This window comes from Giraffa tippelskirchi, chromosome 9 (genome assembly GCF_054371585.1).
Source record: "Giraffa tippelskirchi isolate mGirTip1 chromosome 9, T2T-mGirTip1v1.2.pri, whole genome shotgun sequence".
Lineage (NCBI taxonomy): Eukaryota > Metazoa > Chordata > Mammalia > Artiodactyla > Giraffidae > Giraffa > Giraffa tippelskirchi.
The window spans coordinates 126,647,162-126,672,352 of NC_137283.1; the positions used below are offsets into that span (position 1 = coordinate 126,647,162).

Sequence of the window (25,191 nt, forward strand, 5' to 3'; positions counted from 1 at the left end):
TTTGATCTCTGGTTCCTCTGCCTTTTCTAAAACCAGCTTGAACATCTGGAAGTTCACGGTTCACGTATTGCTGAAGCCTGGCTTGGAGAATTTTGAGCATTACTTTACTAGCATGTGAGATGAGTGCAATTGTGCAGTAGTTTGAGCATTCTTTGGCATTGCCTTTCTTTGGGATTGGAACGAAAACTGACCTTTTCCAGTCTTGTGGCCACGGCTGAGTTTTCCGAATTTGCTGGCATATTGAGTGCAGCACTTTCACAGCATCATCTTTCGGGATTTGAAATAGCTCAACTGGAATTCCATCACCTCCACTAGCTTTGTTCGTAGTGATGCTTTCTAAGGCTCACTTGACTTCACATTCCAGGATGTCTGGCTCTAGGTGAGTGATCACACCATCATGATTATCTGGGTCGTGAAGATCTTTTTTGTACAGTTCTTCTGTGTATTCTTGCCACCTCTTCTTAATATCTTCTGCTTCTGTTAGGTCCATACCATTTCTGTCCTTTATCAAGCCTATCTTTGCATGAAATGTTCCTTTGGTATCTCTAATTTTCTTGAAGAGATCTCTAGTCTTTCCCAATCTGTTGTTTTCCTCTATTTCTTTGCATTGATCCCTGAGGAAGGCTTTCTTATCTCTCCTTGCTTTTCTTTGGAACTCTGCATTCAGATGGGAATATCTTTCCTTTTCTCCTTTGCTTTTCGCTTCTCTTCTCTTCCCAGCTATCTGTAAGGCCTCCTCAGACAGCCATTTTGCTTTTTTGCATTTCTTTTCCATGGGGATGGTGTTGATCCCTGTCTCCTGTACAATGTCACGAACCTCTGTCCATAGTTCATCAAGCACTCTGTCTATCAGATCTAGTCCCTTAAATCTATTTGTCACTTCTACTGTATACTCATAAGGGATTTGATCTAGGTCATACCTGAATGGACTAGTGGTTTTCCCTACTTTCTTCAATTTAAGTCTGAATTTGGCAATAAGCAGTTCATGATCTGAGCCACAGTCTGCTCCCGGCCTTGTTTTTGCTGACTGTATAGAGCTTCTCCATCTTTGGCTGCAAAGAATATAATCAATCTGATTTCGGTGTTGACCATCTGGTGTGTGGATCACAATAAACTATGGAAAATTCTGAAAGAGATGGAAATACCAGACCATCTGACCAGTCTCTTGAGAAACCTGTATGCAGGTCAGGAAGCAACAGTTAGAACTGGACATGGAACAACAGACTGGTTCCAAATAGGAAAAGGAGTACGTCAAGGCTGTATATTGTCACCCTGCTTATTTAATTTATACGCAGAGTACTTCATGAGAAACACTGGGCTGGAAGAAGCACAAGCTGAAATCAAGATTGCCGTGAGAAATATCAATAACCTCAGATATGCAGATGACACCACCCTTATGGCAGAAAGTGAAGAAGAACTAAAGAGCCTCTTGATGAAAGTGAAAGAGGAGAGTGAAAAAGTTGGCTTGAAGCTCAGCGTTCAGAAAACTAAGATCATGGCATCTGGTCCCATCACTTCATGGGAAATAGATGGGGAAACAGTGGAAACAGTGTCAGACTTTATTTTTTTGGTCTCCAAAATCACTGCTGATGGTGATTGCAGCCATGAAATTAAAAGACGCTTACTCCTTGGAAGGAGGGTTATGGCCACCCTAGATAGCATATTTAAAAGCAGAGACATTACTTTGCCAGCAAAAGTCCGTCTAGTTAAGACTTTGGTTTTTCCAGTGGTCATGTATGGATGTGAGAGTTGGACGGTGAAGAAAGCTGAGCACCGCAGAATTGATGCTTTTGAACTGTGGTGTTGGAGAAGACTCTTGAGAGTCCCTTGGACAGCAAGGAGATCCAGTCAATCCATCCTAAAGGAGATCAATCCTCGGTGTTCATTGGAAGGACTGATGTTGAAGCTGAAGCTCCAATACTTTGGCCACCTCATGCGAAGAGTTGACTCATTGGAAAAGACCCTAATGCTGGGTAGGATTGGGGGCAAGAGAAGAAGTGGACGACAGAGGATGAGATGGTTTGATGGCATCACTGACTCGATGGACATGGGTTTGGGTAGACTCTGGGAGTTGGTGATGGACAGAGAGGACTGGCGTGCTGCAATTCATGGTGTTGCAAATAGTCGGACATGACTGAGCGACTGAACTGAACTGAACTAGAGCAAATTAGTTCAGAGAAATCCCTCTCCTCTTTGTAGTCTCTCTAGAAAAGAAAGATGAGCTCTTGATAACAAGACAGCTCTCACAGAGCAGGGACAATAAATTTTAGAGGCTTGCACTCCACCATTAGAGACAGAAACTCATCTGCCTGCTCGGTGCAGGTTGGTTCAGCCAACACTGATGGTTCGCCTTTTGTGACTTGGTACCATGGCCAGCATTTAGGTTACAAAAAGTATTCTATTAAAAAATAGAGGTGTAATTTACATGCAATACAATGCATAAATTTTGCTAAACAATTTGATGAGTTTTGAAAAAACATATTCATCTGTGTAACAACTACCTTAATGATGCTCTAGAACATTTCCAACACACTTAAAATTTCCTACATGCTACTATTATGCTGTCAATACCCTTACCACTTGGATCTGTCCTCCAGGCAACCATTATTCTTCTTTACATCAGTTTAGATTAGTTTTGTCTGTTCTTGAAATTTGTATAAAGGAGCCACACAGTATATATTCCTTTGTGTCAGGCTCTTTTTGCTCAGCATAGTGTTTTTGAGATTAAACTATGTTGCATCTTTAAAAAAAAGAAAAAAAATACAGAGAAGAACAGCTGTGGTTCTGTCTTCTTCTGTCTTGGGCCCTTTGTTCCAAGTCTTACCTTTGACCTGCTAATCTGAAGTCTTCAGAGGTGCTAGATCTGGTTTCATCTGACTATCTCTTAACACCAGATTATTGGTAGATTTATATGGTATCAAAAGTGTGGTACTCAATAAGATGGACAAGAAGAAAAAAAAAATTATTTTCTTCAGTATAAAATACTGTATTTTCTCCCCCCACAAAAAACCCCCAATAAATCTCATTAGTCCAATGTAATTATGGGTACAGATGTGAAATCTTGATTTATAAATATTTTATTCTTATTGCACGCTCTCATTAATTCAAAACAGGATAGCAGAGCTGATTATAAAAGGCCTAACCAGATCCTGTTTTAGTAAATAATAATGTGGATTGGCTGAGGATGATTATTGTCATAGTAACAAATTAGAATTTAGATACTAAAATTAAACTCCTTCCCTGTATGCCAATCATTCTTTTGACCTGACCATTAGTGAAAACTGTCTTTATACACATATGGGATGTATTGTGTTTATCAGTTAGATATATTTTATTATCTGACCAAATGAGTACAGTGTGTCTGTTTTGGGAATATTATTGGTGTGGTAAATAAACAACAATGTACTGTTTTTGAACATGGGAATACATTTAGGTTGGCATAGTGTCAGGTGCGTGATTTTCTGGAAAGCCCTGTTTCCCAAAGTGTTAATTCAGGCAGATACAGATACTTAATAATACAGCCCAACTGCTATAGTCAGATTGAGCAACACATAATTTATAGCAAATCTGATACTAGGAACACAAGAATGATGAGCTATTTGATAAAGATGTACTGTGATCAGTAGTGAGTAAAAGTACAGACTGCACATTGATAACAAGCCATTCTTATAAATGTGCATGATATAATTTTCTTGACAAGTGCTTTCAAAGTGTATCTTTTCATGTCATCTTGGTTTCTTTAGTGAATTTGCTTAGTTTGTTTTTTTTAAAGTTTACAAGTAATGTTTCATTTCCTGACTTTATATTCATGTAAGAATTTTACTGGTGGGCTACTGTGTGTCGGACACTTTCATTTATTATTGCTCCAGTGTCCCGGTGCCTTAGAAACTCCATTGCCCATTTAAGAAATTAGAAAATGAAGAATCTGAAAGGTTTAGCAACCTACCTGTTAGACCCTGCTTCTGGTGTAATGTAAGTGGTACCTGTACCTGAGTAAGGTACAGATCCGTCAGAAGGGAGGGAGGGGAGTTGAGATTAGAATAATGAATATTTGAGAATAAATTATCAAGTTAACTAAGTAGAACATAATTTTCTTGGGCAGGTCTGGTTCCAGCACACTGAAATGTGTTGGTCCTGTGAGATTTGTTGAAAATGCAAGTAGTCCAATCAGCTGTAATACTGAAGAAGGGAAAAGGACTACAATTTGAAAGTTTTTATGAAAACACGTGCTGCCTATTCTGTGAATTGACAGTGTCTTTTAAAAATTTGCTTCCCTTCATATTCCTAGGTGGTAGTGAATACGTGGGTAGAAAAAGGAGAGCATTTCAAATAATGCTAATGAAGTTAACTGATTGCAATCTTCCATATTGTGAGGAAAAGTTGTTAGTTGTGAAAGATGAGGACAGAATTAAAATATTACTATGACTGGCATTTGATTTGAAAATTGCAAAGATAAGCTTAGATTCCTATTTATGAAAACCATCCTCACAGCCCGATGAAATATCTCTTTAAAGGTTCTACAGTTGCCATGGATACTTGTTAGCTTTGATAGAGTAAGTTGTAATCCATATTCAATCATCTGAGGTGAAGTAGCCAAAAAACCCCACCAGCTAATATCAAAAGCAGCTTCATCTCTAAATTCATACCATTTTGGAGATGAAAAGGGTAAATAAACAGCCTAAAGATGAGCTTTTTGGTTAATTATCACTGCTTGAAAAGCAAAATATTTAGGATGCACATTGCCTGAATCAGATCCTAATGTCTACTCTCTGTGTGTAACTTTTTATCTTAACCAGTAAAGGGGATTTCTTAGGTTCTGACGTAGGAATTTAGATGGCAGGACCTTTCTGAAAGTTTTTGAAACCTTTGCAGATACTCAGTTTCTGAAAGCCAGAGGGACACAGACAGTATTGAAGGCACTGGTCCCTATGGTTAACATATTTGCACCTGGCCCAGGAGTGGCTGGTTTCTGCATAGCTTCCTTTAACTGCTATATATTGACAGCCGGTTTCACTACTATTTATAAGATGTCAGATTAATCAGCAAGTGTACAGGGGAGTGAGTACCATATCCTTGGGCTTGATTAGATGCTTCAGATGACAAAGAGCTCCATGTGACGAGCCACTGAGGTGTTTTTGGCATCCCCTCACACATCTGTCACGCAATGGAGGCAAGAAGCCTGTCAAATGACTTAAATATTTTCCTCAATTCTCTTTTAAAACAGGTGACAAAAGAGCTAAAACAGTATGACAACAAAATTATAGAATGCAAATTCGAGAACAACAGCTGGGTCTTTATGAGACAGAGAACAGATAAAAGCTTTCCTAATGCCTACAACACTGCCATGGGTGAGTATGACAGCCTCCCAGTGGATGGTACATGAAACCCCCCAAAAGAAGTAAGGTGTTAGAACTAACCTCTTTCGCGGTTCAGCTCAGAGGGGAGAAGGTCATCCAGACACAAGAGGGCTTGTGGCAGATCTGTGCCCTGTGACTCCAGTCCTCTTTCAACCTGTGGGCTCCTGCCAGGCGCCCAGGGGAGCAGTTTAAAGGGCAGGAAGGTGAGCTGTGAACAAGATGAATTTGTTGAACAACAACCACAACAAAAACCACGGTAATTGCAGATCTGTTCAAAACACTAAAAACCATCATTTGCCAGATGGTAAAAGACAGAATTAGCAGGGGAAAATGTAATTTCCAGCTCCTAAAATAGCTTTATAAACAATGGAGAACAAAGTCAATGAAAACCTTAAAAGTTTGGTATGTTATCTTCAGGATGTGCTCTGGGAACAGTGTGATTGCTTTGGGAATTCAGAGTAGTAAGCTTGTTTCATGAGGAGCAGCATGCATTAATTATTTTTATAAGGTAAACTACTAGTTCAGGCAACTCTGGATTGAGCTTTTAGTGGAATTGAAAACAAACAAACAAACCAGGATTAAAGGTTAATGGGATTGTGAAATTTAAGAGTGCTCAGTCAGTGAAGGTGCTGATGTGGTCGTATGATAAGCTTAAGAGATAATAAAGAAATTGCCAGTTTGAGTTTTGCAGCTTAAAAGTTACTTTTGTACACTCAAAAGATTCTTGTTAGAACTATTTGTGTTCAGACAGGATGAGTTAATTTCAAAAAAGAGGAGTAATTAAGCCCATGTCTTTTTTTCTAAAACCAAGTAAGTAAATAGTTTTGATCACATAAGAAAAGGTGCTTATTTAATAGTCATTTTGTTATAATACCTTGCTTCAAACAAGTTACTAAAATAAAGAAAACTATGCTTTCCCAGCTACAACAAAGCCTTAGTGTGCTGTGTTACACACGTCACAGCGTGCACTTCTCTCTGAGAGAGAGAAAGGTTGAAGGACACAGCATGTGTTTTCTTTAGAAACTGTATACATGGACTGTAATGTATGCACTGCATGAGATCAATATGCAATACAAACTGTTTGGAAGGAATGAAAACTGTGGTGAAGACAGGCTTAAACCCAAATACTTAAATGTTTTGGTCTAGAATTAATAGTAAAGAGTGACCACCAGAGGGACTTCCCTGGGGGTCCAGTGCTTCCAATGCAGGGGGCGTGGGATAGATCCCTGGTCTGGGAACTAAGATCCCACAAGCCACATGGCTCTGCCAAAAAAGGAAAAGTATAGCCACCAACAATGCACTCATTTCAGGGGTGGGGGAGAGAAGAGCACAGTTTAATTCGCAGCAAGTCACCCACGACGGCAAGATGGAATGTTCTAGCCTGTTGGGATGGAAACCTCTCCTGTCCTCATCTCCCTGGGGCGAGTCAGCTCCCTTCATGAACCCTCACACGAGACACGTGTCTCCCTTTTTCCACAGCTGTGTGCAACAGTATCTCCAACCCTGTCACCAAAGAGATGCTCTTCGAGTTCATTGACAGATGTACAGCAGCTTCTCAAGGACAGAAGCGAAAGCATCATCTGGACCCAGACACAGAGCTCATGCCTCCACCACCTCCCAAAAGACCTTTGACCTAAAGACCTGCCTCTGACTTCAGGATTGAGAGGAAAGATGAGTGAGAAAAAATGCTGTTGTCCCATTTTTTGCAACCAGAGAATTAAAAAAAAAAAAGCAAAAAGAGTGTGGCTTGATGTTGATACACATTTGACTTAAAAAAAAAAGAAAAAGTATTGTAGCCAGTCTGTAAATATTTGATGTTTTTGTTTCCTCAGTGCTACAATACATCATGGACTTAAACATTTTATTTATATCTGATAAACTCAGCCTTACCTTGTGGAATCCGAAATTGAAATATCTAAACGTTTAAATATCTAAACGTTTAAACGAGATCAAAATCAATGAAAAAGAGGCCTTGTTTATATATGGATAACTTTTGCTTTAATTTATAAAGTTAGCAATCTGAAACTGTGAGTGCATAGAACATTGTCTTTTTTAGAAGTTGTATTTCAACTGTGGTAGATTTTCCTTTTAAAACATTTAGGCAGTGGCATTAAACATTTTTGCTATTATCATGGATTTCCTACATCTCTGAAATTCTTGTATTCAAAACCAAATGACAAAGTTGTTAAATATTGTACTGTATTAAACAACTTGGTCTGGCTTATATCATTTTAAGAAATTGTTTTGGAACTGTAAAAGTAAAAAAGTAAAGCTCCATTTTGTGAATGTCATCCTTTCTAAAGGAAGTATATCGAGTCTTTTCATCTGTTTCTGTTGTTTGAACTACAGTATCAGACAGATATCCAGTCTGTCCGCTCTGGCAGCAGTCTTGAGTCACTTCATAAAACAGAGATACACCACCCAGTCCTGTGTGTGTTGTTCTTCTGGGAGGCTTTTTTTTTAATGCCAGGGCTCCTTTTCCCTTACCTCGGTGGTATTGGCACATTGTAAATTACATTAAAATACACAACTCACTGTGATGATGGGAGTGATATCAGATATAAACACAATATTGTATTAGTTCCTTTACACAAAACCTCAAAGGAAATGACAGCTGACTCCTTTGATTAGAAGGTAATGTCAGTGGAAGAGAACGCTGTCACTGGAAAATGCTCTCCCACTGCTAGATAAATGCAGAGGCAAAGACTAGACATCTGTAGGAACTAAACATGAAGGAAGCCAAGACATTTATTTTCAAAGCCAGAGTTTTCTCTCATCTTCTATTCTGGGAATGCTATTTCGGTTGTACATCTGAATTTTAACACATTTACTGATAGATAATGGATTTAAAGAGTGGCTAATTGGTCACATGCCATTGTTGAGAAACTGTGTTCTGATTGGTTTGTCAAGAACTCTTGAGAATTAGCCTACTAGAGGCCAGTGTATTTATTTTTAGGGTACAGGTTTTAAGTATGTGTATTTAAAACAAATTTTCATGATCTGAATTTTATATATGTAAATGCATATATGTGAGTATAGGCAGCAGTGTATATTCTTCTACTAAGACAGTGAGACATGAAAATCCAAACAAGTCACCTAGTAGATTGAATATCTGATAGGATTTCTATATGAAACAGCACAGATTAACCAAAAGTGTATTTCCATTCATTCGAGTTTTAATGTTTTTAAACAAGGTTTTCTCCTGCAGTGCTTTTCTATATGAAATACTAGAGTCATGCTTGGGCTTCTCCCTTTATTGTTCTCAAGTTATGTAATGTGAATTTATTCAAAATGCCATTTTAGTGTTTCTTTCCTAGAGTACTTTTGTGTGTTTGAGTGCTACAGGGATAAAAACATCTGATTGTCACTGCAACTACTGAAAGGTGGAAATTGGTCAAGGTTTCATGGTGTCTTGTACAAAATGGGTCTGAAAAGCCTGTGCAACTCCTGATAGTCTGACACCTGCTTCACCAGAATTAGTGGCTCTTTTCACACAGTGTGATGCTTTCTTCCAAGCCCATGTAAAGCCTTTTGCTGATGTGAGAGCAAGCCTTTGTCAGCAATCTTTAATGGAGTTAAAATGTTTATGGTAATTGTAACCTTTTAAATGAGTTACGTGAAAAGAGCATCTCATCTTCAGTACACCCACATATTTTCTCTTTGCCTTTGTGCATTTTCCAGGACTTAATTTTCTTAATTTATCTTTCCCTTTCAGTTGTAGTGATGTATAGTAAGTAGATCCCATTTAGCCCCTGAACACATTACCATCCATAGTGGCATAAAAAGTCATCCAGAAAATCATCGGGGTGGAAGTCTGGAGGCATGATTTGGGGCGTCATGAAGGAGATAATTCCTGTCTCAGCCCACTTCCTAATAACTGTTTTCTGACACTGAAGTTTTATAGACAAGAATAAGAAAACTTTACTTTCCTGAGTTATCACAGATAAAAGATTTTGCTTTATGTTTGGAAAAGATGTGGAAGACTCGACTGCCTGGCTGGTTACATTTGCTTTCCGTGAAATGCTCAGAAAATGTCAGGACATTCCTTCTCTAATTGTGTGTCAGTGCATATTGTAATAAAACTACTGATTTAAAATAACAGAAAGTATATCTATTTTGTTTTACTGGTGATGCTTTTGTGTCCCTTTTGTTGCTTTTATCAGATCCTGCTGCTGTCAACGATGCCCCTCAACATCCACCTAGTTTTGTTGCATTCTTGAGATTAGCATAAAAACTTGGACAATCCTCTATTTTTCTTCCTGAGAAACCAAGAAACTTGAAAATTATGAATCAAATACTTCCAGGTAGGAAAAACTAATGTGTTAGAGAAAACCCTGGGCTAGACCCAGAGACCAAGTCTAGGCTCTGCCTCCCGTTGGATCTCTGTCCGCTCTAGGACTCGTTTCTCCCCATCCCCATCTATAAAGTGCCAAGATTGGGCCAGATGATAAAAAAGAACCTTTTCAGGTCTGACGTGATTCTTGTGTAAAAGCTAGTGTTTTGTGAATATCCTGTATTCACAGTAATCGCAGTATCACCCTTGTGGAATATTCACCAAACCCCAAACACAAGCACTTTGTTCAGGGAGATACCGTCTCAACTTCATTTTGCAGTTGAGAAAGCTTTGACCCAAGGTTTATGTAGCTAGTGAGTTATAAGCTGAGAACCAAACATAAGTCTTTCGCCTCCTTCACCTAATTTGTGGTTTAGTCACTCAGTGATGTCTAACTCTTTGTGACCCCATGGACTGCAGCACACCAGGCTCTGCTGTCCTAATTTATTGTGTAGTAAGTACTTGCTGAAAGGCTCTGGTACAGCTCTTGTGAGGAGGGCTGCTTTTGTGCCAGGGTCCCAAGCTGTAAAGTTGTTTCTTCGGTGCTAGCAGGTAATAGGTTATGAGCAACTCTTTCCAAAGTAAGATGAAGTTGGGAGCAGGAAAGTAAATACATTTTTAGGAACTTACTAAGTCACATTTAAATTAAAAAATGTTTAAATGTGAGTGACACAGAGGCCATGAAAAGGAGTTTAATAATCCTCATTAAGATGCTTAATTCCAAAGATGCAATTAAGAGCAAATAAGTGATTAAGTCACACACTAGGCCAATGTTTTCTGACTGTCGCATAGTTTGCTGTCAACTCTGACACTTTGGCAGGTCAGTATCAGCCTTGGTCAACCCAGATGTGCCAGTCCTCTCCCCAGACTCTGCTGTCAGGTGACCGCTGGGCCTCCCAGGCTTCTAAGACAATGTCACATTTCAAAAAAATCACTGCACAGACCTGGCATTGCCAACTGTTTTGCCATGAAAGGATGTGTACAAAAAAACTATTGCCGTTGTTTCATAAAGTAAAGGGAATCTTAATTCCCAAAAAGGAAGTAGGACATAATTTCAAAGAAAAGACATGTAATTACATAGAACAGAGTTTGTTTTACGGATGTCTCACCACACTGTCCATTGCCTCTGCATTTAACCCCAAACTGGTGAAAACTTTTTCATAGACCAGTGTTGGGAACTATTGCATCAGTGAAAATCCAGGCAGGGGCTTGTAACTGCAGGGGAAGAAGCTGTCCCAGTTCCATAGCTGAAGATCGTTTTCATAGTAACTACCATCCACTTACATCACCATGCTTGATTACATTGTGCTCTTGTGATCTAAGCTGCATAGGTGAACAAGGAAATTGGCTGAATGTTTAAAAATACTCAAATAGAACAAAACCCTCACCTCTCTTGGAGGTACAAAAATAAGCGTAGCTGAATATAACAGAAAAACAGACTGGCTTTGACAGCACATCACACCAATAAGAGTCACCAATTTTCACAACTTTGAAGCTGGCACATGGTCTATTTTCCCTTTAGATCGCTGCCACCAGAATGATCTTTTGAAACTGTCAGAGCTCCCTGGCATCAAAGGCCCTCTGTGACTGGTCTCTGCCTGTATGTCCAGGTTTGGGTCTCACCGTGGTATGGCTCCTGGCTGTCTCAGCTCTCTACCTCTCTCCACCCGGGAACCTCTGCTCATGGTTCTTTCTGTCAGAAAGCCCCAAGCTCCCTTACTTCCAGGATCAGGGAGGCCTTTCCACCACAGGTGGCCTCTTGGCTGTCACCCTGTGTTGTGATGGTCTCCCCTCGGCTTCGTGAGTGGAGGGACTCGGTCATACGTAACACAGGGCTTGGCAACAGTGAGCACCAGCGATAATTAGGGGTCCGAGGTTCACATGCCTTTCTGTTCGTGCTACTGAGACTCAGTCAACACGTGTTTGGTATGGCACGGGGAACTATACTCAGTATTTAGTAATAATCCAAAAGGGAAAAGAATTTGTAGAAGAATATATGTATATATACAATGTTGTGTTAGTTTCAGGTGTATAGCACAGTGATTCAGTTGAAACTAGCACAACATTGAAAATCAACTTACGATCCAGTTAAAAACGAGTGTTGTTTATTCTTCTCTCCCTCAGTTTAGCCGCATAGGAACAAAAACATTGTTTGTCCCTCTAGCCTTCTCATCTTCACAGAGGCATTGGTAACATCTCTTGTTTCTTAAGAATTTCTTCACAGTCCATCTCTGATGCATCTTGTATTTAATCCTGATTAAAAGTGTCTTGTCTGTTCTTGCCTTTTACACTGAAAATGAATACTTCTGAGGTAAACTTCCCAGCAGGAAGAATCTTCAGAACTGCTGCCCTGGTCTCCTCACTGTGATACACTCTGAAGGAGGTGTGAGCGAAGCAGTGTTTTTCATCACGTCTTATTTTTCAGTGCAGTTTCATGGAGATTGCCACATCTGAAACTAGAAGGCTCCTTCTCCCCACCCACTTACTCCCTCCCAACTTCTGATGTTTTCAAAGAGAAGTCCTTGGGTAACAGCTGAGGCTTTTCAGTTAGTTTCAAAAATAAATACCAGTCCATGATCCCTTAGCGTGAACCGTGCTTCTAGCCATGTTTTTTAGAGTGAAAAAGGCAAGTGGAAGATACTCTTCTTGCTACTATCGGATGCTGTTTTCCAGGATCTAAAGGAATAAGATACCTCCCCATTTGTGCAGAAGTTCTGCTTCCCCTCTGAAGGCTGTCAGGGGAGTGTTGTGTAGTTTGAATCTACAGCATAAACACACAGTGTGCTCAGACACACACTGAAGCTGAGGGCTACCAACACTCCAACTACACACACAGCCAAAGCTTTCCCATAATGAATTCTTAAAAATTCTGCCTGTGGGTTGAAACTGTACACCCGGATACATCACATAAAATTAGGATGATGCCAGAAGTGGGAGCTGGTCTAGGCCTTGGTGGATGGGTGGGATGAATGGCGGGGGCGGGGGGGGGTGTGTGGACAGAGAATGTTGGGGGAACGGTGCTTTCCGGGCATGTGTCTAGAGCTTTTGTGCAGGACAGTGGTAGGAAATACAGCTATAATCACTCCATCCTGAGCTCACCTACCCCCCCACCCACCTCTGGCCCCTTGATCTCCTTCCAGCTAGTGACCCACTTCTTTGTTCCCCTTTCCCACAGAATTCCCAGAAGGAGGTGATGGTACTCACTCCTTTCCACCCCATCTCTCTTGAACCCACTACCAACAGACTCTCCTCCCTGCTGAGATTTCTCTCATCACCAGCACCACTAACTGTACAGGTCCCATCCACTCCTAACTGACCCGTCAGTGCCATCAGCATTTCAGTTTCTCTCTCCCTGTTTTGTTTCATTCCTTCTTTTTAATGGGAAATTTCAAACTGATACACAAATATGGAAAATGATAACATGAACTCCCATCTACCCAGATTCAGCAACGATCAATTTCTGTTTATGAATATTTAGACTGCACAAGCTAGCCTCCCATCCTCCATTACACACGTGTGCATACACAACATACACATATACACAATTATTTTTAAACAAACCACAAACTACTCCCTCCTTAGGACTTACCTGGTGGTCCAATGGTTAAGACTCTGTGCTTCCACTGCAGGGGATGTGATTCAATCCCTAAACTACTCCCTGCTTATTGAATCCTTTCTGCCCTTGGTTTCCAGGCCATCGTAGTCTCTTTGTTTGCTTTCCCTTAGCCTCTGCATATGATAGTGACCCAGGCTTAGTCCACTGGCCACTGTCTATAGTCTATAAGAGATTACTCCCACTCTCTGGACACTAGTGCCATCTACACACAAACAACTTCCACATTTATTTCTAGCCCAAGCTCCTGTCAATTCTAGGCCCAGATATCCAACTGACAACCTGACGTCTTCATGTGGCTACCTGATAGTCACCTCAAACTTATATACCCCAGACTAAACGTTCCTCCTCCTGTCAACTTCTGTTCCCACCTGCTTCTCATGGAGCCCAGTTCATGGCAACTGTGTTGTTCCAGTTGCTTCAAAATCATCCTGGATTCTTTTCTTCCTCTGACACTTCACATCCAATCCACCAGCAGATGCCAGCACTACTTTCTTAACTGTAGCCAGAATTTAATGATGTCTCCTATCTTTGGGAGACGTGGATGGTTCAGTGGTAAAGAACCTGCCTGCCAATGGGTTGGGAAGATCCCCTGGAGGAGGGCATGGCTACCCATTCCAGTATTGCCTGGGAAATCCCATGGACAGAGGTGCCTGGTGCGCTACAGCCCATGGGGTTGCAAAGAATCGGACACAGTGACCAAACACCACCACCCTCCCTAAACCTCTCATCTCATCTCTTGCCTGGATGATTGCAGTAGCCTCCTAACTGATCATTCAGTTTTCACTCTCCCTCATCCCCTCCCCGATCCAGTCTCCCCATGGCTGTCTGTAATATTTTTTAGAACGTGTCACTTTACTACTCACAACCTTCCAGTGTCTCCTACCTCATTCGGGATTAAATCCTAAATGCACCGTCATCCTCCAGGCCTGTATAACCTGACCCTGAGGCCCCACTCTCTCATGTCTTCTCTTCCTCCTCGTTCACTCTGCTCATCCATTCTGCCCTCTCTGCTCATCCATTCTGCCCTCTCTGCTCATCCATTCTGCCCCCTCTGCTGTTTCTCCAATTTGCCAAGCATGCTCTGACTTTAAGGACTTGGAACTTTCTTTTCCCTCTACCTGAAGTGCCCTTCCCCTCTGTGTCTTTAAGGCTCATGCTTGCTTCATTCAAGTCTCTACAGGCAAATGCCGCCTCATCCAGAAGGCCTTCCTGACCATCCCATCTAAAATGCCTCTCCTTGACTTCCCTGGTGGTCCATTGTTTAAGACTCCATGCTTCCAATGCAAGGAGTGTGGGTTCAATCCCTGGTTGGGGAACTAAGATCCCATGCACTTCATGATGTGGCCAAAAAACTAAAAAATAAGAAAATAAAATGCCTCTCCCATCACCATGTATCTCCTTACCTGAATTAATTTTTTTACAGGCAGTTATGATCTAACATATATGTTTGCTTGTCCAGCACCTCGGCCAGTCTGGCACAAAGTATAGGAGTTCAATAAATATTTCTAGAATCTATAAATAAATTCAGATTACATAGATAGGTCGGGGACAGATTATGAAGAGATTTGAAAGTCAGGCTAAGAAGCTAAATTTGATTGACAATAAAGAGCTATTGAAAGCTTTTAAACATGGAAGTTTAAAAAAATTAAAAAATAGGTGAGTTTTTGCTGAAATTAGCTGGTAATAATCTGCCAAAAGTGGCAGAAGACAGAAAAAACAAGATGGTAGGCCAGTTGGGAGGCTACTGTAGTAATCCAGGTGAGAGGTAAAGAACACAGAATAGGGTGACATCTACCGAAATCAAGGAGATGGGTGTGACAGGCATTCAAGAGGGAGATCATCAGGATTCAGCAATAGTTGAGAAGTCAAGTTTACCTTCAAGGGTTGAAGCCGAGTTGGGGGATAGTGGTGCCCTTAACCAAAGCAGGGAAGTGAGAAGGAAGAGCTGAGTTGGACCTGGAATGCAGAAACATCCTCTAGGCATGATGAGTGGGAAGGGCCATCAGGAGATTTAGATGGAATTGTCCAAAGAGAAGGCAGAAATGTAGAACTAGAACTTGGACAAGTAGACCACTAGCAAGATTTTAAATTCATCCACACAGTAGTAATGGTAGAAACAGTGGAGTAGAAGGTTTGGAGTACCGGAGGGTCAGAGCCACCCCTATGTTAGTGGGTGGAAGATAAAGAAACTCAAGAATGTACAGCCCACAGGAGCCAAGAGAGAGACATGTTTTGTTTTGTTTTTCCTTTGCCAAAAATATTTTTATTGAGCATTCAAAGATGAAAAATGCTAAAAGCAAAAGTAGTAGCCTTGGCTTTTTAATGTGATTACAAATACTGCTTCTTTGAAACCTGGCCCTACTCCATTTAGCCCAGTCTGTGTGTGTGTGTGCTTTCTTAGAGCCTTCAGGGCTCTACAAGGAAGGTATGACCACCCACTCCAGTATCCTTGCTTGGAGAATCCCATGGACAGAGGAGCCACACTCAAGTCTCCTTAACAAGTCACACAAAACCTCCTGGTCCTGGCCTGGGAGAGAAATGTTTCTTGCTGGAAGAGGCAGAAAAATAGCTCTGATTGCTCCAGGAAAGTCATGAAGAGTCAAAGACTGAGAAAAAATCCTTGATTTGGATTTCTAGGTGACCTTCAGAAGGATGATGGTGATGGCTGGGATCAAGGAAAAAGCAAGAGAAAAAAGGAGGAAATGGAGGTGGAGGGGTTTGAGGTTTAACCTATGTCAACAGATGGGCTTCCCTAGTAGCTCAGACTGTAAAGAATCTGCCTGCAATGTGGGAGACCTGGGTTCAATCCCTGGGATGGGAAGATTCCCTGGAGAAGGGAACGGTTACCCACTCCAGTATTCTGGCCTGGAGGATCCTCATGGACAAAGGACCCTGGAGGGCTACTGTCCATGGGGGTCGCAAAGAGTCAGACACAACTGAGCAACTTTCACTCTATATCAACAGATAAATTACCATTCCATGGGGTCGTGGTTACACAGGGTGTGTTCAGTTTGTGATGATACGTCTAGTGGACTCAAGCATCTGACATACATAAAGGCAGACACTTAGTGCCACATGCTAAAGCCCTCTCAGGAGCTTCTTTTGATTAGTTAGCCACAGCGGCTGTGTGCTTGGTAACACCACGGGCCCTCTGTCCAGGCTGAGTAGTCATGCTGCGTAGCCGGTCTCTCCCAGTCTCTATAGTAAAGCATCGTACATCACAGTCCTTGATGTTGATCATTGTGCTTTTGCCTGCAGGAGCCCAGAAGCAACTTTCATCTGAAGGCTATAGTCCAGGTCCCACCTGGTCATCCTCGGGGCCAAGAGGGTCCACACTGCTATAGCACACTTAGAACCCCCCCTGGCCACACAGCAGAAGCTCTCACCATGACTGATGATCTATTGTGATAGTCTTCATTTAAGGTACAAGGAGATTGCTTTAAAAATACACGTGCATTCTGTACATTGGGACTTCTCATTATTTGGAAATAATTGATTTAAAAATAATCCTATTGGATTCAGAGTTCATTTGTTTTATCATGAGATCTCAGCAAGAAATCACAAGACATTTATACGTAGAACTGAAAAGAGAAAGCACTATTTGGTTCTTTAAATATAATTTCAGCAGTTGACATTTTGAAAGGTTCCTAGAAAATGGTTATAATTTTTTAATTTCTAACATGTGTAGTTTCTCATTGATAGGGACTCCCAAAAAAGTTGAAGAGATTACCATTAAAAAGTTTTGATCAGGGTTTGAGGACAGCATTTGTAGTGTAAAAACTGATATAAAAAAGTCATGTCCGTGGAAGAAAGCTCCAATTTCTTGTTTAACATTTTGAAAAGATTTTATTTTGAAGTTTAATACAAATCTCCATTTTCCCTGGGACTTTGTGTTTTACTTTTATTAATATAAAAAACATAATAGACTTTTCCCCCCAAGACCCATAAAGACACCCTAAATCTCTAGTTAACCCCAGGGTGTCCTTCAAAGATTGTTATTTTCTGAGTTTGCCATGATGGGAAAAGAGCTAAGAGTGTTGTTCTGATGGCCCAGAGTTAGAGATTAACAAGGTGAAAACAGAAGGTTAAAAGGGTAAAGAATTTTACCCCAGACTGGGTAGGAAATCAAGTAAAAGTCAGAAGGGGTTGATGGCCTGGGAAATGACAAAGAAGAAAGGGACAAAATTCCAGGATCGTGGAGAGCTGGCTCCAAAAAGCTAAGAAAGAAGGGAACTGAGAATGACAGGCACTGTTTTCCTTATCTCTTACTCTGTATTTCCTTTGCTGCCTCATCCCAGTATCAGGACTTTTTCTGTTATACAGTAACAGAAAACCAAACTTACCTACTCTAGATAACTGAAGTCTCCAAAGCATGCTTGACTTCAGGAGTGGCTTGATCTAGGAACTTCCCTTCACTCAACTGCTACCATCATTGAGCTTCATGTGGTAGCCCATGGTTTCTCAAGAATCACATCTTAGTTCACATCCATCGTAAAGAACAAATATCTCTCTACCAACAGTCCCAGTCAAAGTTTTGTTACGTCCCATTTAATCTGGCTGGTCATTTGCTCATTCCTGATCTGGTCTCTGTGGCCAGGGAATGTAATGCCCTCTTTTGGCTGATGCCCATCACTGTAGTTGAGAATGGAAACAACTTCCCCAATATTTTTCTTTTTTCACTTTTATTTTTATTGTTGTTATTATTTGGCAGTTACCTAAGCTTTTCTCATTCAGTAGAGATATTTCAAATATTAACTAACTGGTTAGTTAGGCAAGGTGCTGACCAATCGGATCAGCTCTGCAGCAGCATACCTGAGGCTCCCTGCCAAGCCTCAGATGTTAACCCTCCCTGATTGCTAGGTTTGGGTGAGGTCAGGGGATTCCAACCCACTCCAGTATTTTTGCCTGGAGAATTCCATGGACAGAGGAGCCTGATGGGCCTACAGTGCATGAAGTCACAAAGAGTCGGACACGACTGAGTGACTAACACTTGGGGATTCCAAGCAAGAGGTAGGATGGCTGGGAAGGGAAAGACGCTTACAGGGGGTAGTTAGGGAAGTGGCTATTTCCCAACTAGTATTCAAGTAGTATTGCTGCTGCTAAGTCGCTTCAGTCGTGTCCGACTCTGTGCGACCCCATAGATGGCAGCCCACCAGGCTCCGCCGTCCCTGGGATTCCCCAGGCAAGAATACTGGAGTGGGTTGCCGTTTCCTTCTCCAGTGCATGAAAGGGAAAAGTGAAAGTGAAGTCGCTCAGTCGTCCGACTCTTAGCGACCCCATGGACTGTAGCCTACCAGGCTCCTCCGTCCATGGGATTTTCCAGGCAAGAGTACTGGAGTGGGGTACCATTGCCTTCTCCTCAAGTAGTATTAGCTTTCAGTATTTCCAGGTGGTGTTACCATACCATGAATATTGGCACTGCTTGTATTCCAACTATTTCTGTATGTGTTTAATCCTTTCCACTGCCATAGATAGACCATCCTCCTAAAGGCTGGGGAGAGAGCTTGTTTCTGAATCTCCTGTAGCACCCAGCAAGGTACATTTATCCATTCATTTATTCACTCAACAAGCTTTTCTTGAGCCCAACAAATAGTAGGTCCTGAATAATTTCATTTGAATGAATGCAATGGTCTCCTTTAAAAGGGTTGCATTTTGGGGAAAAATCATGTTTCATAAAAGGAGAACAAGTAAGTGGAAAATTTGAGGAAACTAAGAGTTTGTGATAATAAGCACAATCAACTTTCCTAGGAACAGTAACAGAGGTTTTCCCAAAGCTTGTCCTGGTTACAAATATATTACCCCAGACATACTGTTGATGGGATCCAGTGGAGGGGGCTGGTGGTGAGGTGGCCAGGGCTGGAGGGAACCCATGGAGGTGTGGGCAGAAAGAAAGACACTGCCCTGGGGTGAGAACCCAGATGCTGTTCATGTGGCAGGAAAAAAGCAAAGACATGCAGGAGGCTGGCTGGATGACATCTGACTAGGGGGAAGTGACTACCTGTACTCTGCGCACTTCCTGGGATCTTCCCAGGAAAAAAGCAAGAGCCTGAGTGTGAGCCGGAAGTTGCCTTCAAACGTATCTGGTCCCATTTTAGAAATAAGCAAAGTGAGACCCAAAGTCCAACGTGATTTTAACAAGGTTGCACAGCTGGCTCCCTGACTTCTTAATTCCCAGCTCACTTGACATTTCTCCCTGTGGAGATAAAAACAGTCATGAAAGAAAGTTGCTTCCAATTAGGCAGACGATGTGACCTTTCACAAAGCCTATACATAGCCCAGAGGTGACTGTCGTTTACCCTCTTCTTATCCTGGAGCTTGAGCAACCTGGGGTACCTGTGTGCCTGTAGGCAGCTTTGATGCACACACCCGCCTCCAAGGCTTAGCTGTTCATCCAAGGTCAAGCAAAGACCGCAGGCACTGCTGACAGGAGTTACGTAACCCACACACACACGTCTACTTAAGAAAGTTTGATTTTGATTGCCATAGAAGGCAAAACATCTTAAAATGAAGTTGAGCTATCTTTGGGTAGGATGCAAAACCGCCCATGGGTATATCACATCAGAAACGATGTGTGATTTCTTCCAGTCCTTCAACTCAAAAAAGATTAACAGATTTAACTGATGCGTTCTAAAAATAAATAAATAAATAAAATCTGCTTTCAGCTTGAAACCAAGTATGGAAGTTTCAGGGTCTCTTTTGTGGGGGGAAAGAGGAGCATTCAGGGGACAGTGAAGTGAAGGACAGAGGGGAAAAAATTTTTTTTCAGTATAAAGACTAAGTTATAATGAGACTGTTTTAGCTCTGAGCTTTTTCTGCTGGGAATAACAAGATTACTAAAGGTCACAGAAACAAGATTGGCTTGGAAAAAATTATGAATGGTGGTTAGATCATCACACATATGCCCGAGGAGATTTCTTCTTTTGAATTGAGAAGCAATACTCCTTTTCTAAACCTGTCATTTAAATAACAAAACAAGTCAAACCAAGAGCTGACTTGACTCAGGACCCAGACTTGGAGGCGTAACATCTGCCTTGGGAGGTAATCGCCTATGGATGCAAACAGCCGGGGAGCTTGGACCCAAGTGGGCAGTTTCAAGGCTCCCCCACCAGCCCCCAGGTTCCAGAGCCTCGGGCAGAGGAGGTGGCCCTGTTGTCTGTGTCACGCAATGTCACTCTGGTAGCCAGTGACATGTCAGCTCCCCCTTCTTTGGGACCACAGCAGAGCTTTATTACATAACAGGGTTTTTTGTATAGAAGAGAAATGTCCTTCACAGGTCATCCACTATAAAAATAGGCAAATTACTAAATTAATTTTGTTGTATAAGTACCCCCTTACCCCCATCCTTTGGAGGGAAAGTTTATTCTTTTAGTTCTCTTTTGTCTTTTTCTGAAAAGAGATTTAATGTGTTACTGTGGTGCAGAAAATCAATGCTTTGAAATCAATGGTAATTTTTCAGGCTGTTTAAAATTATTCACATGACTGGCTAAGCCTGCTGCTGATAGAAAAACAGAGTTTTGTTGCAGAGGAAATCTTCAAGTTTGAAACATCGCCACTGTGTGTTTTGGTGTGACTTTCTTCTTAGAACTTGAATATTTATTCCACGGCAGTAAATGATTCAGTTCAGGCAGTGGTCCTTTAATCCTTTATGCGCTGGAGGCTCTGGTATGTGTAAATCTGAACTAGAAGTCCACTTGGCCCTGGGAAGCTTACAAAAATGAATGTGTATGGCGAGGACCTGGAGAAAACGAACCTTCGTGCACTGTTGGTGGGAATGTAAACTGGTGCTGCCACGGTGGCAGAAAACAGTATGGAGTTTCCTCAAAAAAATTAAGGATAGGAAAACCATATGATCCAGTAATTTCACTCCTGGGCATATATCTGAAAATAACAAAAAATTAGTAGAAAAGGCATATGCATCCTAATCTCCATGTGCACAGAAGCACTATTTACAGTAGCCAAGACATGGAAGCAACCTAAGTGTCTATTGACAGATGAATGAATAAAGAAGATGTGGTATCCATATACAGTGGAACACTACTTAGCCATAAAAAAGAATGAAATGTTTCCATCTGCAACACCATGGATGGATTTGGAGGGTATTATGCTACATGAAATAAGCTAGCAGAGAAAGACAAATACTGTGTGTTATCACTTATGTGTGAAATCTTAAAGCAAATTAGTGAAAATTACAAAAAAGTAACAAACTCACAGATATGGAGAACTCTTGGTTACCAGTGGAGAGAGAGAAGGAGGGTAAGGAATTCAGAGGTATCTACTACTAGTGTATAAAATAGATCAGTTATAAAGATACAATATGGGGAATATAGCCAAGTTTTTATAATAACTATAATTGGAATACATCCTTTAACAATTGTATACCACTGTGTAGTACATTTGAAACTCATATACTATTATAAATTGGCTCTACCTTACTAAGGAAAATAACAAATTTTGTTTAAAAAGTGAATGTGTCTTAAGGTTGAGGGTTGGGGTAGGGGTAGACAGCTACTATATATTGCACAGTTGAGTGATGACACAGGCAGAAGAATCGTGAGCTATGAGGGTACACATGCTGTGGAGGTCTAAGAGAGGCTGAGGTTCTCTGGGTTGGCTTTGGGAAGCTGCTTCCTGGTGGAAAGGCCATAGTCTAGAGTGAACACTGATGAGAAGTTTCTAGTGAGTCTTGGGCTTCCCAGGTAGAGAATCCTCCTGCCAATGCAGGAGACACGAGTTTGATCCCTGGGTTGGGAAGATCCCCTGGAGAAGGAAATGGCTACCCACTCCAGTACTCTTACCTGAAGAATCCCATGGACAGAGGACCTGGCAGGCTACAGTCCATGGGGTCACAAAAGAGTCGGACACAATTTGGCGACTAAACAACAACAAAACCCACATCTAACCCATGATTGAACCCTGACAGCAGCTGTGGGGAACTGTTATCATCACTCCCATTGCTCAGGGGAGTAGACTCAGAGAAACTGAGTGACTTGTCCAAGGTCATGTGATCCAGAGGAGGTCTAGCTGGGACTTGATCCCTCATTGTTTTTTTCCACATGACCTTGTGGAAAAGACCCATTCAATGTGGGTCTTCATGGTGGTGTGTACTCTGGTCACTTCAGATTTCGCTGGTGAACAGAGTTGCATTTTAGGGGGACTCAAGACTGAATGAGCGAAGGCATGTGGCCAGAGAACCTGAATTCCACAAGTTCAGGGCCAGCCTTGGAGCCATAGTGAAAGTGAGAGTGTTAGCCGCCGTCACGTCCTACTCTTTGCAATCCCAGGGACTCTGTCCATGAAGCCGTAGGTGGACCTTAAAAAACAAAAGACACAATTCTTCTTCTGGAACTTGCCCCTCAGTTGAGAAGACAAGGTGCCCAATAGGAAATCCCTGGAAAATGATTCGTGGCAACTTGTAAGTAGAAAGATTATTGATTACATCTGCCACCAACTCCAGTAGTCCTAGAGAGAAGTAGTGCCTTCCCCGGAGAGGCCAGAGTCCTGTTGATGCTACAGCAAACCTCTGTCCCAAATACCAGCGCCGAGCAGATGGCGGGACCCTCTCCTGTCTGTCTACACAGTGGCTCCTCAGTCCTGGGCAGCTGTCAGATAGGGATCCACTCCCAGGACCTCCTCCTCCACCCTGAGCTGGGCCCACCATCATACCCATCAGGAAGGGTTCATTTTTAGGACCCTGCTCACCCATTCGGTGCCTCTGTGGACATTAGGAAGATTGCCTCCTAGGACTTCTCTGGCAGTCCCAGTGCTTAAGACTGTGTGCTTCCAGTGTAGGGGGCATGAGTTCAGTATCCGGTTGGAGAACTAAGATCACACATGTCGCATGGCAGGGGCAAAAATGAAATAAAATATAAATAAAGTATTTTTAAATTTTTAATTTATGTAATTTTTTGTCTTTTGGCGATACAGTAAGGTATGCGAAATCTTAGTTCCCTGACAAGGGATTGAACCAGCACTCCCTGCATTGGAAGCACAGAGTCTTAGCCACTGGCCCACCAGGGAAGTCCCTAAATAAAATATTTTTAAAAGAAAAGAAAAACTGCCTTCCTGTAGAGTTTGCAAAGCCAAGACTGCACTGGCTCTCAGCGTCTCTCCCACTCCAGCAGGCCACCAACTGCCCACCAACGGGGTGGCCTGGTTCCCCCTTCTCAGCTCTCCCTGGAGCCAGCCAATACCCTGGAAAGCAGCTCGCTGTTTTAGCTGCCCTGGGAGAAATGAGAAAACCCAGCCCTTCCACATCCCAGCTAAGAATTTGGATTAGACTGTGATTTCTAAAACCTCCAGTTCTGGTGACCACCCTGAAGAGTGCATCTGGGGTGTTGGGGAAGGGAAAGGTGGCAACCAAACAGATGGAGACCAGGAGCCAGCCCCTACCCACCCCCAGAATCATTTCAGCTGCACGAAATCACAGCACAGCCAGTGGGCAATAAATCACACCCGGGTGAATGAATCTGCACGAAATCTGTCACCAACACTGTCACTAAACACACCCTTGATGCACACTGCTCAGATAAATTATCAGAAGCAGACGAGACACCCAAGAAAATATCAGTGATGCATTCTAGCTCAGACAGTCTCTGGAGGCAACTGGGACTGTGTGTTCTGGAGAAAAACAGTTCCTTCCAGCCTGCTCCCTGGAGACCGCCTTCCTCCTTCATGCCCCAGGTATATCTTACTTTATCAGCAGAGACATTTCTGAGAAGTCAATAATTTGAATTTTAATAAAACCAATCATTTATAATGTGTTTATAATGTTTTCAGAGAGAACTCAATATTTATCCAGTTTCAGTGAAGAATCTTCTCTTTGGAGGGACTTTTGTCAACTCCTAACCCAGGATCTTTACCTGAAGTCTATAAATGAGCTCCAAAGATCCCTGGTTTCCAGAGAAATTATAGGAAAAATTATAGCAAAATTTGTGTATAGGTACATTATTTCTCAGATATGAAGATGACACCACCCTTACGGCAGAAAGTGAAGAACTAAAGAGCTTCTTGATGAAAGTGAAAGAGGAGAGTGAAGAAGTTGGCTTAAAGTTCAACGTTCAGAAAACTAAGATCATGGCATCTGGTCCCCTCACTTCATGGGAAATAGACGGGGAAACAGTGGAAAGAGTGTCAGACTTTATTTTTTGGGGCTCCAAAATCACTGCTGATGGTGATTGCAGCCATGAAATTAAAAGACGCTTACTCTTTGGAAGGAAGGTTATAACCAACCTAGATAGCATATTTAAAAGCAGAGACATTACTTTGCCAACAAAGGTCCATCTAGTCAAGGCTATGGTTTTTCCAGTGGTCACGTATGGATGTGAGAGTTGGATGATGAAGAAAACTCAGCGCCGCAGAATTGATGCTTTTGAACTGTGGTGTTGGAGAAGACTCTTGAGAGTCCCTTGGACTGCAAGGAGATCCAACCAGTCCATCCTAAAGGAGATCAGTCCTGGGTGTTCATTGGAAGGACTGATGCTGAAGCTGAAACTCCAATACTTTGGCCACCTCATGTGAAGAGTTGACTTATTGGAAAAGACCCTAATGCTGGGAAGGATTGGGGGCAGGAGGAGAAGAGGACGACAGAGGATGAGATGGTTGGATGGCATCACTAACTCGATGGACATGGGTTTGGGTAAACTCCGAGAGTTGGTGATGGACAGGGAGGCCTGGCATGCTGCGATTCATGGGGTCGCAAAGAGTCGGACACAACTGAGCGACTGAACTGAACTGAACATTATTTCTGGAACGAGAGTTCAGAGATTCTACCTAATTAATACTCAAAGAGTTCTACAAACCAAAAAGCTTAAGGACCGAAGCAGTCTGGGGACAAGTTTGGGGTATTCGTGCATACTTGTACCAGAGGTCATGTAACTGTCCCTTAC

At 42.0% G+C, this 25,191-nt stretch overlaps 1 protein-coding gene across 5 annotated transcripts in view; it reads left to right on the plus strand.

The window, feature by feature from the left end:
• RNGTT (RNA guanylyltransferase and 5'-phosphatase) overlaps positions 1–7,634 on the plus strand; it is a 203,431-nt gene extending 195,797 nt beyond the window's left edge. For 4 of the 5 annotated variants that reach the window (XM_081528556.1, XM_081528557.1, XM_081528558.1 and 1 more), the window contains 2 exons: positions 5,225–5,348; positions 6,837–7,634. In XM_081528556.1, coding sequence (XP_081384682.1) covers positions 5,225–5,348; positions 6,837–6,994 — 282 coding nt within the window. In that variant the 3' untranslated portion in view covers positions 6,995–7,634. The remainder of the gene's footprint in view (positions 1–5,224; positions 5,349–6,836) is intronic. The other variant, XR_014064965.1, reaches the window with a different exon arrangement.
• The last annotated feature ends 17,557 nt before the right edge of the window (positions 7,635–25,191 follow it).